An 18,688-nucleotide genomic window follows, 5' to 3' on the forward strand; every position below is an offset into this window, starting at 1 on the left:
CAGGGGCACGGAGAGAGGAAGGACAGCGGGTCCGCCGTGGCCCACCGACCAGACGTCCCGAGATCAGAGGGATTACGCCTCATTTGCTCACCGCGCGGCTGCCAAGAGCAACACTGTTTAACTGCAGGTACTCAGAGCCCAAAAGGCGAGTGCCTTCACTCTCTCTCTCCCCCTTCCCCCTGATTTCTTCACCAATCCAGGGATCCTAATAGGCCTATTCATGGCTTATACCTACACAGTGCCGACCAGTGCCCTCTGGCACGTCGTTTCGTCCTGTGACACGGAAAGCTGGGAGCGTTCCCCTAGAAGCACATGAAACCAGTGAAAGGTGCTTCACTCCTGTCTGAACCTCTGAAAGGACACATTTGCTGAAAGCCCACCACTCAGTAAAACACTACACCACACAAATCACCACAGGAACTACTAAAGACTGGTTGGTCATCGATTCACTTGAAACATCAAATAAACCTTGTTTGTGATGGGGTGGCAGTGTAACATAGCAATAAAGGGGCTCACAACCAAAAGGTTGCTGGTTCAATTCCCCTCAGGGGTGCTGCTGCCGTACCATCGGGCAAGGTACTTAACCCAGAATTGCCTCAGTAAATCTCCTGTTGTATAAATGGGTACAATGTAAAAATTGGACAAGAGTGGCTGCTAAATGGCACTGAAGTAACGTAATGTAGACAGGCAGCTTTGTGAAGTATTACTGAGTAAAGTACTCAATAAAGTACTACACAGTAAAATATTTGGTAAAGTACTACTGAGTAAACTACTTGGTAAAGTATTTTGAACAGTGCTTAATAAAGTGCTATATGACACTAATGTAATGTAAATGTAATGAATTACACAACTACACCAGTGGGCCAAACGTAGCAATGAGAGTCCAAATTTTGACTTGAGGGTCACTGCATGACTTTGGCTTTGCAGAGAGAGAAAGGGTGAGGGAAACAAGTTCAGGGTAAATTTACGGCTACCTCTGCACACACACGGCAGCCTCATGTACGGCCGCCCTTAGCGGGGTCGTAACGCCGCTGCCCGTATTTCAGAGCTGTGCCCGTTGGCAGAGGGGGGAGCATACCGGCATGGGAACAGCTGCCAACGGGACTGCGTCGTGTTCACAGTGTTATTAATGTAGGGTTTGAGGCGGCCAGGGCTAACTGTGTGCCAGGAAGACAGAAACAGACAGAGAGAAAGAGAGAGAGAGAGAGAGAGAGGGAGAGGGAGAGGGGGAGAGGGAGGGAGGCAGAGACTCCAGCATCCAAGTACTCCACAGCCATCTATCATTATTATTATTTGCTTAGCAGACGCTCTCATCCAGGTCGGCTAAGCTCAAAATGCGTTTTACCCCATTTAAAGAGCCGGCAAGTCAGGTGAAGTACCTGACTCGGGGGTGAAATAAAACTAATCCACCAGGGTTTTTAAACCCATAACCCTCCGGTTGCCAGTTGGGCTCCCAAACTCCTTCCCGTGCCCCTCTCCGCTTCCCTGTAATCCACTCCCAGCCCCAGAGATTGAGTCACAACATGAACTCCAGTAAGTCCTGCAAGCAAATAAACAGACACACGGCAAACTCCAGCACCAGTCTCTAATTACCATTAAATCCTCTCTCTGGCCAGGTGAATCCCGCCCACTCCTAGGTTTTAATTGGGTGGGAAGGGGGGGGCAGGGGGGCAGGCAGGGTTGCCATGCACGGGTAATGAACTGAAAGTCTTACAAAGCCCGTTTGTTTTCGGGCTGGTGCTAATTTGTTTCTTTTATTGGCACAGCGGCAGAGCAGCTCCAGGCCTCTCGGAGGCATTACAGAAGTTAAACCCAAACAACTGGAGCCATTTAACCTCCAGTCTCCCACTGGAAGGTTCAATAAAACTCTATCGCATGAAAATAAAGCAGACAGCAGGCAGGGGGCCAGTCTTTCTTTTTTTCCCTCCCTTTTTTTTGGTTGTTGTTGTTGTTGTTTTTGGTGAGCGAGGCACGGAGCAGCGAGCAGGTTGAACGGCCTCAGAGGCCTTGTGACTGGAAAGGTTGCACCATTCTTGGAAGCAGATACCCTCCAATCCCAGCAGGGGTAATAAGCTCAGTCATGGGGGGGGGGCACTAGGGGGGGGGGGTTATGCCATTTTGCTGGCATCCTGCGTTATTCGTTATTTCGGGCCTTGGTCTCGTCTGATATTCCGCGATTTGGTGACTAACGATGAGTTATGAAGTCTGCTGTCATACTCCATGATGTTTTCATATTTGCGTGACCTCAGCGCACTTCCGACTCAGACGTTTTTAACTGCGCCTTTTTCCCCCTCTGGAGAAACTGAACAACAGAGTGTTTGTGGCTTTTTTTTTTTTTTTTTAAACGCCCATGCGTATTCATGCAAGTTAAAAAACTATTGAGACTCTGTGACTCATTTCAGTTTAAATGTGTTTACCTCACTTTCATTAACATTCAAAAATAAACTTGTCACAAATACACATACATACGAACACAAATACATACTTTATATTATATATACAGTACCAGTTAAAAGTTTGGACACTTTTCACTACTTTCCGCATTTTAGAATAATAGTAGATGCCCAGTAGATGACATTTGAACTATGAAATAACACAAATGGAATTATGTAGTGACCAAAAACCTGTTAAATAAATCAAAACCATCTTATATTTTAGACTCTTCAAAAAAACCAAAAAACATTTTTTTTTAAATTAAAATTTTTTGGAAAAACATTCATACATAGGCATCAACTATGGGACAAAACAGACAAATTTCAGGCATTTAAGCATAATTCTTTAGATCAAAATGTGTTTGAATGCATGTTTCCCATTATCTTAATCAGGTGCGTCCAAATTTTTGACTGCTACTAAAACAAAGAATACATAGTGTATGTTCCAAATGTGACAATGTCACTGCTTGTCTGCTTGTTTCCAGCACTGTCATGTTTGAACTAGTCATATGAAAATCGATTTCGACACTACACTGATATTGAACAGATAAGGCCCCCACCGCAGTCGGGTTGGAACACCCAGCCTGTCACCATGGGAACGCGCGGGGCCCATCAACAAGAGAGATTACACGCTCATCCTGGAGCTCTGATTGCTGGAGACCTGTGGTTGCCTAATCAAAGCTGTCATTACCCTCTGCCCTGGAGCGAGAGGCTTAGTGAAGAGGTGCCACAAGAAAGGAGCAGGCATACCATGCCTCCCAAAAAACCAGCGCGGCCACAGACATATCCCTGCTAATAGGGTTAATAGTCGCTTTTTGACCAAAACAGCATGCTTGTTTCTTTTCCCCCAACACGAAATACACAACTTATGCATTTTGGGCAGTGCAACCAGGCAGCAGTGTGGTATGGTGAAAAGGAGCAGGGCTTGTTACCAAAAGGTTGTTGGTATGATTTCCCACTGGGGCACTGGTGCTGTACACTTAGGCAAGGTTCCTAACCAAGAAATACCTCAGAAATACCTATTTATCAAGATAAAGTCAGTCCTATTATTCTGGTGATGGCATCTCATGTTGGTAGGTGACATACCGGGCCAGGAGTTGCCAGGATGTTGAAAACTGAGAGTGGCTGGGTAGTAATGGAGAATCAAGAGAGGAAACACGAACACGGGCGAGCTCATTGGCCAACAAGCTGGCGTGACCCTCGGCTGCCCACAGACACCTCAAGCGTCTGCCCCCCATGACCTCTTGGGCGCACGGCGAGCAGGGCGGGAGAGGCGTGCGGGACAGTGGGGGACTGGAGAGAGGGCGTGGAGACGGTCCTTTCCACCGGATGTCATTGGCACTGCTAAAACGCCATTTCTTTCAGTCAGATTCTTAGTCTCCATGTCAACCAGGTAACACAAATACAGGTGTGGGGAAGCAGGTGCAGTTGTGTGGAACCGACGTTGCAGCACGCTGGCTTAGAAGAGCTCGTCAGGGAGTGTCATCCGGTGAGGTGGGCGAGGGGTGTCTTGGGGGGTGCTCAAAACTGACGTCCACCGGGGTGAGACACAAAGGGATGATGTCACAGTGGGGGCGCGTTCCACACCCCTCCTGGGTTCTCGCTTGCGTTTATTATTTCTTTTATATCACACAGCCGACAGGAACAGCAGCACTGTGTAGCAGACATCCCAAAACACTGAGGTGAGGAGGGGTGAGGAGGAGGGGGGTAGGTGAAGGGTGTGTTGGGGGTACTCAGAATCTGATGTCCGCCGAGGTGAGGCACAATGGGGTGATGTCACAGTGGGGGTGCGCTCCACACCCCTGCATGAAAAGCAGCACTGTGTACCAGACATCCTGAATACTCAACAGGTGGGCGGGAGTTTCGCTCAGAATGACCTCATCCCTTTGCAACATCAGGAGACTCAGCGATAGGAACACCTGAGAGCAGCTGATGGGACATCATCTCAATATTGCAGAGGAAAAAAAGCTGTGAACTTGTGAAAGCCCCAGCTGTCTTCAGTCACAAGGAACTAAAACCTGCCCAAATCTTTCTCAATAAATGCGTTTCCACACAGGTGTGGCAATAAAAAGATGTTTCAAAGACAGGTGGATCTATGAACAAACATTGAGTCCCTCTGGTGTTATGACCCTAAAACAGCTGGGACTCCCAATAGTCAAGGCTCTGACGGTGGCATCGGGGTGAGGAGGGTGCGAAACATGGCCCCCCGTGCCTGATTGTATGTCCCAATTCATCAACGAGCCCTGCCTGCACACAAGCCTCTCTGTGGCATCACTGCCGACCCAGGCGCTAGCCCCCTGCTGGCAGATCGGGGCATGACACCCCTCATGTCTCCTCTTCAAAGCAGGGGGTCGGGTGGGTGGTGGTTACTGCGTGGATAAATGCGGCCACTATGTCTAATGAGCTGTAATCTACACTCCAGTGACCTTCTACAGAAACCATAGCCTTACCGCTGGTCCGCAACACGACCTCTGGAATGTGCTTTACGCCAACTCTTCATATGTACTGACTCGCTTGTTTTTTTGTGGGGCATGTCTAGAAGGGGGGGGGTTGGGTCAAACATTTGATAACCACATAAATCATGGAGCAGATGCGAGGTGACAAATCCAGGCACACGCTGCGGATCATACCCCTGTCGGCCTGTGACAACCTCAGTCACATGCAGAGCGACTGAATCAGGCCCCGGATTTCTAGCCTCCACCAGCAGTATTGGTGAGACGCTTTGCATCTTCTTGCTCGAGGCAGCAGATATTCTCTCTGTATTAAAACTGTACTGATCAGACAATCCGTATTAAAACTTTATTAAGCTTATATTCTCTCTGTATTAAAACTGTGTTAAGAAAATATTCTCTCTGTATTAAAAGTGGACGTTAAATGTTGCCGTTGAGCTGAGACCGGACAGTCTGAGGAGAGGCCGTTATCTTACACTTCGGCACAGTACGGTTCTGCCCTCGGGGTTTAACCCCTCTGCCGTATCGGAACAGCGCGGTGTCTGTTATGCTCGTGCCCTGCCACTGAAACTGTGGCACTACCGCAGCCTGAGAGAGCAACGCAACACCGTCACTGTTTGCTTTGCTTCGTAATGGAATTTTAAGGCTGTTTTTCCTGCTTAACTGCGACTCTGGCCGTTCAAAGACAACAGGAATGCTGTGTTTATTGGTAGAAAACTGTAGTGTATTTACATGAGGTAAGAAAATCCCGGGGCTGCAAATGGGATTAGCCCCATCCAGGGATAGATTGACAGAGCTCTTTGTCTCGCCGTGGCAACGTTAAGCGGGGTGGCTGTGGGGGGGGGGTGGGGGACAGGAGAAACTTTCTGCAGAGGGAGTGAACGGACTTTTCCAGAAACCACACAGCCACAGGTTCCCAAGCTGCATGGAGCCACGGAAAAAGTCACAGGGTGTCCTGGGGTCACACTGTGAAGCCCCCTTCTGTCACCCTCCTCCCTCCGTCAGCCAGGCCGATGGCCCATGCCACATGCCCGTCGCCTAGTGCAACAGCAATGACATCATGGCGTTTCCTGCATGCGGGGGCGTGCGTTCTCAGTGGCTGGCACCACCCTGCTCTTAAGACAATGATGTCATTGCTGCTCCTCCACTGCCACGGTTACCAAGTGGCTTGTTCCCGCTCAGCCAATTACACTGAAGTACCTGGGTGCTGCAGACAGGTAATTTTACCCCCCACCTGAAAGACCCCAGGTGAATTGTAAGAGGCTGGCCTTTCATAAAGCTGAGCTAAAAGCTCTGTCTGGACATGCGAACACTTCAGATAAAGAACTTTTCGAATAGACACTTTGAGCGTTTTCAGCATTTTTTTTTTTTTACACTCCAGTAATTTCTTTTATCCTCATATTGTGACACATACTATTATTGAGTGTTGACTGCCCTGTGGCTATAATTGCTCTTAAAATTTCTCAGTGAGGGGACAAGTCTTACTGGATATTCTGCCCCAGGCTGTGGAGGGAAAAGGGGTCCACCCCGACAGTTATTTCCATTCAAATGAGACGTGCTAGATCTGACTTTACTCCTTCTCTCTGAGTGATAGAAGCAATAAACTTTTGTGTGAAGGGCACAAAAGCTATTAAATATGTGTTGAAATATATAGTACCAATGGACACAGAAAGAGCTAAGAGAGTAGGGGGATTAAAAGCGTTTAATGATGGTATCACGTCTCTGTGTGACATCCCTGCATTCCTCGCCCTCGGCTTCAGAGACTTTATACTGTATGTTTCTGGATAAATACAAAACCTGCCATGAGCACACAGCCCTATTTTCATTTCCTGACCACTAATGTTCACCTCTGACTGAGGCAGCGTTCAAATGCCCCCCCCCCCCCCCCCCCGAACACACACACACACACACAGACACACATACACACACACACACACACACACACACACACACTCACACACTCACACACTCACACACTCACACACTCACACACTCACACACACACACACACACACACACACACACACACACAACACAGCAGCCCTCTTTTAATGGGGCTTCAGGACTGGGGTGAACGGAGGGTGAGCAGGGGGCGAGAGGAGAGGCGAGTGGGGTTCGCCGTGGCCAAAGAAAACGCCCACTCCCGTTGTGCAACGCGCTCGCCGGGGCCGCCGCAAAGACAAAAGAGGGCGAGAACTGCTTCGGCATGCAATAACGGCCGCGATTCAGCAGCAAAAAAAAAATGGCGGATAAAATGCCACCTCGGGTAGAAAAACACAGTGAGAGAGCGAGCGGGCGGCCGTGTGGGACTGTGGTTAGGGCTTGGGGCCCAGGGCCTCCTGGATCCAGTAGGTCAAATCCCAGGAGGGGCTACTGTTGCAGCTGCACCCTGGAGCATGGTACTTTACCCACCAGTGTTTCACCAACCACTTCACTGAGTAGTGCTTTACTAAGCACTCTAATAAGCACTATACTGAGCAGTACTAAGCACTTTACTCAGTGATATTTTACCAAACACTTTAGAAAGTACTTTACCGTGTAGTACTTTACCAAGCAGTTTCACTTGCTAATATTTTATTTTTTTAAGTATTTTACTATGTGGTACTCAGTAGTACTTCACAAAGCAGCCCTTTCTACATTACATTACATTATTGGCATTTAGCACACGCTCTTATCCACAGCAACTTACATAAGTTACTATTTTTACATGTTATCCTTTTATACAGCTGGATATTTACTGTGGCAGTTCTGGGTTAAGTCCCTTGCCCCAGTGGGGAATCGAACCAGAAACCTTTCTGTTACAAGCCCTGCTCCTTACCGCTATGCACACTGCCTTCCTCTAAGCACTTAATAAAGTAATACTTTACCAGGTAACCAGTAATTTCTTCAGTAGTGCTTAAACTCCAGTTAAAGCCTACTTGTATGAATGATTATCAGCACAGAGTGTATTCAAAACCCCTGTGAGAGGTGAAGACGCTATCATTTCAAACCTCCCTTCACAGACACACCCCCCACCCACATCCAGTGGGACCGTCCCAACAAAAGGGGGAAAAAAACAAGGTGGAAGGTAGTGAGTATGTCTCCAGTGCTGCCTTAATGAAGATTTACTCAGCACATCTTGGGGCCCTAATCCCTTTGTTTACTCACGGCTTATAAAAGTGCAGTTTCCTCACGTCTGCCCATGGCACGGTGACTAACGAGCTACGCGTTCACCACAGACCGCCTGCCCTCTCTCTCTCTTTCTCTTTCTCTCTCCCCTTTTCCCGGGACGCCTCGCCTCTGTGGCGTTTGGGCCTGTCCAACAATGCCGCCGGTCCCCTCCCTTGTAAACCATTAAGATTTACTGTTTCACCTCTGACCCTGTGGGAGAGGCCGGGCCCGGCCTTTTTTATTACGGAATAAATCATAAACACCTGAAATTGTGACCTCCGTAAGTTGACCGGTTGGAATCATGTGTTACTAATTAAGGTCACAGTGCGGCCTAAATTGGGTTAAACCAGCATTCTCAACCTTTTGGACCTCTGGGCTCGGCCGCGTTATTAAACCCAGTTGCACTCCAGTACACCCCACCCACCCCAACAGCTGTATATGAGACTTTTAAGAAAAGGACCTTATGCGGGAAACCTGCACACGTAGTGCGTAGTTACTGCGTCAGATTAACATAGAGACCCATATAACTTCCATTTCACAACTCTCCAGCTGTAATGCTGAAATACAAATGTCTGCCATATTTGGAGTAGGCCTCTGTTCTTAATCTATCTGCCATTGACCTGTGCCCAATAACTTCTTACTTCTTTCTTTGAAAACGTCAAATTTTGTATTTGGCTGTCACTGAAATACAAAAAAATAAGTTGCAGTAGAGAAAAAGAAAATAAGAGAAAAGTAAAGTAAAGAAAAGAGAAGAAAAGAAAATGTACCATCTGCTTAAATTCTTAAAAAAAAAAAAAGAAGAAAAAAAAGCATCGTGGTTAGACTGAATCTAGACCTTCCTGGATAAAATGAGGTTTCAAGTTAACAGAAGTCAAACAGGACATCCATTAGGGCATCAGCATGAAAAGCCAGATAAACGGGCTGAATTGTGTAAAGAGGGTTTAAGCACACTCAGCCACAGAGGCAGCATGTTGAGTTTGGTGATCCTGTCGCTAACGCGGCGTGAGGGAGACGCTTAGGAGGCAATCACAGCGTCCCACGCAATCAAGCGGTCGCAAAGTACCAAACCAAAAAAGGAGAGAATACAGGCTTCCCTTTGTCCTGTCTGCTCGTCTACACAGTCCCAGTAAAATGCTGGTGGCTCATTTCACACCCGCTTTACAGTTAATTGAGGCTGTTATTCTCAGTGATGGCTTTAATCTGCTCACTGCTCACTGCCTCTTCGCATTTGCCTCTCCTGCTGGTTGAATAAGGGCCAGCCCACTCAGCCAGTAAGCTCGGGCCACAACTCTGAAAGAGTTTAAATAGTTTATGGAGAAGGGAGGAAATAAAATGGCTTAAATGCTATTGTGCTAGCAATACCCAGAACTAATAAAGATAAGGACACAGCTTATTTTGATTTTGTCAGTAAAAAAAAAAGTGATACATAGACCATTGCTTACTAATTATGACTACCTTTTCTTTCTTTAAAGTGGTGGGCAGATATAACAGGAATTCGGTAGTTGTAAGATTTCCTGTTTGTCTGTAAACCATTTAGATATACAAGACCCAGGAGGCCGGAGCTGGGAGGGGAGCGTGAGTCAGACTGAATATTCATTCAAAAATATTCCATTACTGCAAAATTACAAATCTGAATATTTGTGGTTTAAAAGTACATTTTAAATGAGTTCTAAATAATTTCAAAGCAGTAATTTGCCAACCATTACAACCTATTTACGATCCACTTAACTTTCTGTTTACCGACTTATACTTAAATTATACTGAACATGAATTAAAGCAGACAGACAGCTAGTGTGACTGGAATCTGTCTACCCATTGCTCATTTCTGATCTCGGTGTAGGCTGTGTTATCTGAGAACCATTTCTGAATCCGTTTCACACCCCCTGCATTGGACACGTTCACTATGCACGCTGCTTTCTCATCTTCCGGGCGGCTCATCACCTTGCAGGCACGGAATTGCGAAACAGAGCAATGAACTTGATGTATGAGAACCTGATACAGCGATATGTTGTTAAACGGCTTGCTAGTATGGACTAAGTGAGAGAGATGACTGAACCTGATGCATGAGAATCTGATGCAGTGACATGCTGTTAAAGGGGGCTGCAATGCACATATAAACATGCAGAAACAAAAGGTGCTCATATCCATTACCCCCCAGGCCCCATCCTCATAGCGGGAAGCTATGCAGGCCTGAAACATGACATGCCAGGAGGTGCGCAGGCCGGGAGGCGTGGGGGGGGGGGTGGTGCCCTGCGATCCAGAGAGCGCATCCCTCCCTCTCCCCACCCCATCCCCTCTCAGACCGGGCTGTCCGTCACTCCCCGGAGCCCTCTGCCGCGGGTAATTTACTGCGGCTCCAGCACTCCTGAGCAGCGTAAAGTGTTTCTAATAAACCCAGGTTACGGTTTCCTCACCTCTTCTCGGGCTCTCGTGGTTGAAAAGGATGCCGTTGACAGCGAAGAGGTTGTAGGCCTCCCGAAAGTTCACCACGATCCAATAGGCGTAGAGCTTGGCAGCGCCTGCGGGGGGTGGGGGGCGTGGGAGGGGAAGGGAAGACGGGGAGGGAAAGAGAGAGATGAAACATAAATACCTGCGGAGCAAATCGTGCCCAGCCGCGAAACAGCTGCCAAGCGTGGTTGTCTGAAGGTGCATTTAATCAGCCAGTGAGGAAGAGGCTACCTGAGAGAGTGCTCCAAACGTGTCATGCCTGGCGACCTTTAATTAGAGAATCTATGACTGGGTAAAATACAGGCCAAACATGAGCCGTCTGTGACGCGAAGCGCAATCACCTGAGCCCTGCCAGAGTGGCCTGTGCCCCCCCCCCCCCCCCCCCCCGACCATCAAGAGACAGGGGGGTTCAGGTGGGGAAGCATTTAGGCAACAAAGAATATGAAACCCTACCGCTCTGCCAACATTCTACCTCTTAAAAGCATCAGTCACCAGCCTACAATGGGATTAGAAGCTTTGCATTTGATATCGCGGAGGACAATCCAAAACTGTCTCTCTTTCTGGTTCTTTCTTTTCGTTTTTTTTTTCCTGTCTCCTTCATAAAGCATGTCGGTAAATCCTGCATTAGCTCCCAGACCAGCCAACATGTTTTTTCCTTTTTATCTCTTTCTTTCATTTCACGTTACCATTACTCTGCACAAAAGCGGAATTACGAAAAAAATGAAGCAAAAAATCCTTATGGATCTTTTTTATTAATCAGCATAGGCTTTTACCATGCTGGCTTTAATCTTTCCAGTGTTGTTTTGTTTTGTTTTTGTGGTCTTCACATTCGTGTTTGTGGCATCAAAGCTAAGAAACCGTTGGCATGCTTACGCTCGCAGCTACAAACTCAGAGAATGAAAAACTGCTTCATAAAATTGCATCAGCAACAGGGCCTTTTGAGAGAGAGCACCTAATTACAGCGGAGTGTCGAAATTTCATTCATCAAGTACAGAAGCCGGCTCTCCATTCCAAAGCTGTTTCCCCGTCAATGAGGACAAATCCATTAATCTCCACCGCTGGCCTCTAATTTTCAGTCACCTCTGGAACTGATGGCCCAATGATAAAGAGAGGAACCAGAAACGGAGACAGGTTGGGTGATGTCAGCTCATTCGTGTGACAGTGGAAAGGATGGAGCACCAGTGTACTCATAGTCTACTAATAAGGGGACTCCCTCAGGTCAGTGCTGCTAACACAGTAGGTCCTCACTCCGGGACATAAAGGTGTCTTTGTCTGACAGAGACTCATTCAGAAGTTAAGTCATATGGAGAGGGTAGGCTGGGTGTTGCAGCCCGGAGAAGTTCCAATTTTTCCCCCCCTTAGGCGGTAAACAAACCCCCTTTGAACTGAAGTGGTAGGGAAAAAGAGAGGTTTTCACATGTAATTAATGAGGGTAAAATGTGACGGTAATGGAACTGACCTGAAGTGGCTCTTAGCTGAAAAATTAAAATAGAACAAGGGCCGCCCATTGGTTCACTGGGCTCTGAACCACATTTGTGTGGCAGGGAACAAGGGCACCCCTATGTGAGAGTGTGTGTGTGTGTGTTTGTGTGTCTGTGTGTATGTGTGAGAGTGCAGGTGTGAGAACATAGGTAACTGTGTGTGTGAGTATGTCTATATGAATGTGTGTGTGCCTGTGATTGTATGGGTGTGTATGTGTGTGTATGTGTATTTGTGTGTATGTGTGAGTAAGTGCAAGTGTGAGTACATAGGTGAGTGTGTGTGTGCGTGCAGGTGTGTGCGCGTGTGTGTGTGAGTGAGAGTACGTGCGTGCGTAAGCGTCTGAGCACTGCACACATCCCGATGTGCCTCACCGTAGGGCGAGCGTGGGTAGAAGGGCGTGGTCTCTTTCTGGGGGATCTCCTGCACTTTGCCGTACAGCTCGCTGGTGGACGCCTGGTAGAAGCGCACGCTGTTGGTCAGGCCGCACGTCTTAATGGCGTCCAGGAGGCGCAGGGTGCCCACTCCGTCCACGTCGGCCGTGTACTCGGCCAGGTCAAAGGAGATCTGCAGGAGAGAGGCAGAGAGACATGGGAGGCGTTACTGGCACCTTCCTGACTCACAGACCCATATGCAACACCACCCTTTTAATGTTAGCATGAACTGATGAACTGCCCAAGTTATTATCTAACTGAACAGCAGATATTATGAAAAATAGTAACATTAGTGTGAGATGGGTATCCTTTCTTGTATGTGATTAAAAGGATATGTCTAATCTACAGGAAAAATGCGATGATCAGCAGTGCAGAACTGTGTAGCAGTCTCACTGTTTTTCTACACAAAACTATTGCACTGGGCAGCTTATCATTATAACTTGCCTATTACACACTTAAAGGCAATGACTGTAACCATAAACATACATATAAACGTACATATATCACACTGACATCTAAATAAAATATACACAGACAACAAAAACAATGCTTTCAAAGTTAAGAGCAGTGCCCTCTAAAGGACTGGCTTTGACCACCAACATCAGCCACAGGTGGAAGGTCATGTAGCAAAAAGAGCTAGGAGGAAAGCAGGTCACATGACAAAGCTTCTCCTCTTGAAGCTGCAGCAGATAGGGCCCTTAGAAAGATTACAAGAGGTGCATAAGTCAAGAGGGCCGTCTCCCCTTATCTGACACAAAGCCAAGGATGTGCTCACTCTGTGGCACAGTTGGCTAATTCACTGCGGGGGTGGCGGTAAGAGGGCCTGACATATAAAGAGGGTCAGCTCGTGATATAAAGAGGGGCGGCCTTTCTGATACAGCCGGATTAACGGGGTGCGATGCGACGCCTCTCCTCCGGGGAGAGAGAGAAACGAAGAGGGATGGACTCCTTATCTGCGAAACACCGGCAGCTTGGGCCGTAGCGGTGGGGAGGTGGGACAGGGGTCTGTGAGGACGGAGACAGGCTGGGCTCACTCCCCCAGTGAGCAGAGGAGGGAGACGGAAGAGGAGAGGAGGCAGATTTATGTGGCGGCCAGGGACAGTGTGTCTGGCATGTGAGGGACGGGGGGTATCGCTGCTCACTGTATCATTTACAGGGAGCGCTGGACTCCTCTCCCTCACTGTTTCACAGCTGAACAAAGGGACGCACAGACAAAACCTCTTTCATGGCCTTTTCAACATAGCTTTGTTTCTCATCGGCTGTTATCTCTGATACTTTGATCCGAAGCTACAACAGTAAAATAAATATTAAGACAGAAAAATAACACATTCATTCAATATATTTGCGTTATGGAAACATATCGCAGTGTGACAAACTAGCGATGCCCGCTTTCTTAGAATTACTAGTATGACCACAGCAGCTACATAAAAACAAACCAAAATACTGATTTGCCATCTCAGAGTCTTGGGTTTTATTTAGTAAAGTTATGGATGTAGTCATTAACAAGCTACAGTCTCATGTTTCAATTTCATTTGTTGTGAAAATGCTGAAAGGTTTTTCCAATGTATTTTCCAGTTCTTTAAGTATGGTGTTCTTTGTGTTAAGCCTGATGGTTAACACCGTATTGTCCTGAACATCATTACATTATATTACATTCATGCATCAAACGCTCTTATCCAGAGCGACTTCCAGCACAAAGGAACAGAAGTGCATCCATTCAACTTGAATGAGCAACTGTGTCAGACCAGGCTCACAACACTCACAGACCAGTGAGTGCGAGCATAACGCTATTCAAGCCCTACCGCAGGTTAACGTGTGCAAATTGACCAGACAAGAGAAGCCAAATATACAACCATACATCAGTCACTAGATCACATCCGTCCCCACAAAGGCAAAAGGATGGCCATGAAAGGCTTCAGTCACATGTCCACTGGCCTTCAGGCGCACCGTGTTGCGCAACCCGGCTACAGGGTTTAGGCGGATGACTTCATCTGAACGGGCTTCACGCAGAGAGGCCAAGTCCATCAGCTGTCCCACATTAACTACTGTTTCTCGGCCCGGCCCGCGTGTTTATTATACTTTCAATAATATTGCATTGCGGGACCTGTATTACGTTACAGCGGGGCGTGCCAAGCAAAGTAATCCAAGTCACCGAAGGCATTTATCTAGCGTTGTCGGCCTAATATTGTGCTTGGCCCCGGGCTTTGGTGAGCGCAGCCGATGCATCGCGGAGCTTATCGGCTGACTCGGACCCTTCCCCGCCGCGGCTTGACTGTCTCTTCCTACGTGCTCCTTTCGCTGTCCTGCAAAGGTCATTAAAGGGTAGCGAAGCCATTCTCAAAAGAGCTGCTCTCAGTGGTGTCTTCTGCCAGGCACTGTTTGACCCTGATGCTCATTTCAAGCCATCCGGGAGAGTGCCAGTTTGTATCTGGGGTGGGAGTGTAGCACAGTGGTACAGAGCAGGGCTTGTAGCCGAAAGGTTGCTGGTTTGATTCCCTACTGGAACACTGCTGCTGGACGCTTGGGCGAGATAGTTAAGCCAGAACTGCCTCAGTAAATATCCAGCTGTATAAATGGATAACATGTTAAAATTATAACCTCTGCAGGTCGCTCTGGATAAGAGCATCTGCTAAATTCCAATAATGTAATGCAATATGTAACACTCACAATAATGTGAGTGTTAAATATGTTGAAATTGTCTCTGAGGTGGAAGACCCTTGCATGCTGATGGTATGTCGAACCAAAAGCTTGCACTGGGTTAAATGCATCTCTCAGACCACACTTGTGTTCCATTCACATTGTTTCTGTGCTTCTGTTTATATACAGGTTAACTAGCATCAAAATCAGTGTGGACATGTATGTCATATTCTCACAGTAAAATGCATACAGCACATGGAGCAGAACATGTGACTGGCTCTCAAAGAGCCAGTGTGTGGAGGGGTTAAAAAGACCATTATAACATGGGACATGTTTCTGATCAGCTATCTGCCTTCTGGCTCTTGGTGCTGTGAGGGGGGCCCATACCGTCCTGTGGAGATGAGCGGAGAGGACGAGAGTTAAGAACGAAGGGGCAGGAAACGTTCTCACAGATTATCCTACAGCTGGAGCTTCATATCCAATGGCCCAGAGCATGAAAACCACACGGAATCTGAGACATGGGGGCTCATATCTGCAAGAGGGGGGTGAAACCTCTCTCTCTCTTCTACCTCTCTTCTAAAAAGTCCTCTGTCTTTCATATCCTCTCTCTCAACCCTTTCCAACCTTCTCTATCCTCTTCTCTTTCCCTCCCTCCCCTCTCTCCTTCCTTCTCGTCTCTCTCCTGCCCCCCCCTTCCTCCTCCTCCTATCCTCTACTTCCTCCCATCTCTCCTGCCCTCTCTCCTTCTTCTTCTCTCCCTCTCTCTTTCCATCTCTCCTCCCTGTCTCCTGTCTCCTTCCTCCTCTTCTCCTCTATCCCCCAATCTTTCCTGCTCCTCTCTCCCCTCCCTCTATCCCCTCTCACCCTCTCTCCTTTACGCCCTCTCTTTTATCCCTCACTGTTTCCACTCTCTTCTTCCTCACTCACTCTCTCTTCCCACTCCACCTCTCCTCTCTCCCTCTCCCCTTACTCTCACTCCTTCCTCCTCTCTCCATCCTCCTCCTCCTCCCCTCTCTCCTTCCTCTCACCCCCCCTCCTCCCTCCTCCTCTCCTCCCTCCCTCTCCCCCCTCTCTGTCCTCCATCCTACGGCCAGGCTGATGGAATGCTCAGACGGGCCAGAGGTGGAGAGGAGGCAGGGAGTAGGAGAGCAGAGATAAAACTGTTCCCGGGAATCAGGGCGCTCATAAAACTGTGTCAGAGCAACGCAACCCCCTCGTTCTTCCCCGCTGGCTGCGCTCCTTATCACCGGGACCCGCTCCTTATTAATGTGACAGGGTGGAGAGGACGTCAGGGCTCTGGAGAAAGGGGGCCATTTGTTTTCCCAAGAAGAAAAAAAAAAAGAAGAACTTAAAACGCCTTTCTAACCTACCGTTTAGAGTCTCCCCAGTTTCCATCAGAGAGAGGGAGGGAGAGAGAGAGAGAGAGAGACAGAGTGGGAATGGAGGGAAGGAGAGGCCGAAGGATGGCCCGTCAGAGGAGATCAAAGGGCCGTCGCTCCTCGAAACGTTCCGGCACCGCGACAGGCGGGCGGAGGAGGAGAGAGGGCCCTCGCCGTGTGAAACGCCACGGGTCGAACGGTTGGCGACACGGCTCTACTTTTAACGTCTGTGTACAAAGGGAGCCCCAGCTGAGCCAGAAGCTTTAAACTCAGGGAAAAAAAAAGAAAAGAAAAGGCACGGGTGGGAGAGTGGGGGTGGTCAGAGCCACTGGAGAGCATTAGAGAAGAGATGTAAAGAGATATCACATTCATTTTCTCCCTTTATATCTGCCCTGGGGGAAAAAAAAAGCGCAACAAATAATGTGCGGGAGGGCAATAGAAATGCCTGTCATATCTTCCCTTATTTGAAAAAGGAGACCGGCAGATAACAATTGTCTGGATGGAAACATTCCTTAAGTGGCGATCTGATGAGAATGCTCTCAACGTACAATTCTACTGTTTAAAAGGCGGTATGTTCCTATTTATGGTGTGCAGTAGTTCAGCTTTATGGTAGAAATAAATCAAAGGTCTGGCCACCCACAAAAAATTAACACCAGGACATACAGCGGTTTACATACTGATTGTGCATCCGTGACATAGGTGTTTACCACAGTGATCAAACAAGAAGAAGCGTGTTAATGCGTGAGTACAGGTTTAGTCCAAAGCACACTGCCTATACCTGTATTATGTGCCTGTAATAATAACGTCACCTTTTTTCTTCACTTTATTGAATTAGGGGCATGATTTGTGCAGGGTATGAAATTCCTTTTAAGTGGTCATATTTATGTCGGAGCATAACTCCTGCTGCGGGGGGTTACTGGAGCCCGCGCTGGTCCATTAACGAGCTCTCAAAAGCCTCCAGCAGATAAAGGGGTGTAAATTCCCCCGAGCCTGGGAAGTGACCGCACTGTGTAGACCTGATTCCCGAATCTGCAGCTGCACCCACGCTTACACAAACCCCGCCCACCCACCGACCAACCATCACTCCCCCCAAATGGACTTCCCGTCATTGGCTGTCCCCGCACCGGGGGGATTATGGGTGTCTTTCAGCCAAATCAGCCTATTTTTTTTTTTCCACCCCGACCCCCCGAGCTTTGGTTTATGACCCACGGGAGCCTGGGAGGACAGGGGAACAGACTGGAACCTCGTCCTGGGGAAGGGGAGGTTTAGGGGGTTAATGGGACCAGACACGCCGGACCCCCAGCCACCCGAAGACGCCCCAAAGGACACCCCCCACCCCCACGTCCCCTCCACCCCCCGTTCGGGCTGCGGAGGAGGCCTCCACCAGATTTATTGCACCCCCTCCCACCCCGGAGACCCATGAACAGGGCTATGACAAATTGGCAATGTTAAGGACACAAATATCTTTCTATAAAGGGGCGCAGAGTGAATTTACAGCTGACCCGTGCTGGCCGGCTCTGAGCGAGACACAGAGGCATATCCTGTGCTCCTGGCGCGGGTCTAACCTAACCGCGCCTTCCGCAACGATATCCCCCGCCCCTTCTCCCCCTCCCTCCTCCAAAATACCCTAAATAATTAGCAAGACTAATAAACCACAAACAAACGTTACATTTCCTTTGCTTCCTCATTTTGTTTATTACTTCTTAGCTTGTTTGCCTATTTCTCCGGTTGTGTACACTACCTCTTAGTAATTCTCATGACCAGACAGTGATAAAGAGGCAGCAGGCCTAAACAGCAATAGTCAAAAACTAGCTTTAATTTTATATGCTTACATACATTGCCAAAAAAGGTAGTCACAAGCAGATGTAAATAGGAACAGTAGTCCTATTCAGACCACCGCTAAAGCAGCATATTATAAAGGGAGAAACAGTATATCAATTTGGAGATTTTCTGTAAAGTTACCCTAACTATTCCATTTTAACTCAATTGTTCAGACAATTCCCTTAACAAGTGCATATCTGAAGGTAAATAAAGTCTCAGGCTATTTAATAATTTAATTCAGTTCATGTTACACATACCACAGTGTTACAGCGTCACAATACAAGCGCATTACATGTACACTCACTGAGTCATGAAACACTATCTCATTACAGTCGGACCTGAAATGGTGGAATGATACAGCATCAGATACCCCCACCCCTAACCAAAACCCCCCAGCCCCCCAGGCAGGGCTCGGTGTCCCCTCAGAACGAGCGGCCGACAGTCAGGCCGGCCCCCAG

At 48.0% G+C, this 18,688-nt stretch overlaps 1 protein-coding gene across 2 annotated transcripts in view; it reads right to left on the minus strand.

The window, feature by feature from the left end:
* The window catches only part of gmds (GDP-mannose 4,6-dehydratase), a 263,585-nt gene that overhangs the window by 145,326 nt on the left and 99,571 nt on the right, over positions 1-18,688 (minus strand). For both annotated transcript variants that reach the window (XM_036522630.1, XM_036522629.1), the window contains 2 exons: positions 12,334-12,526; positions 10,447-10,551 (listed from right to left, as the gene is read on the minus strand). In XM_036522630.1, the coding sequence (XP_036378523.1) occupies positions 10,447-10,551; positions 12,334-12,526 (298 nt within the window). The remainder of the gene's footprint in view (positions 1-10,446; positions 10,552-12,333; positions 12,527-18,688) is intronic.

This window comes from Megalops cyprinoides, chromosome 2, assembly GCF_013368585.1.
Source record: "Megalops cyprinoides isolate fMegCyp1 chromosome 2, fMegCyp1.pri, whole genome shotgun sequence".
Lineage (NCBI taxonomy): Eukaryota > Metazoa > Chordata > Actinopteri > Elopiformes > Megalopidae > Megalops > Megalops cyprinoides.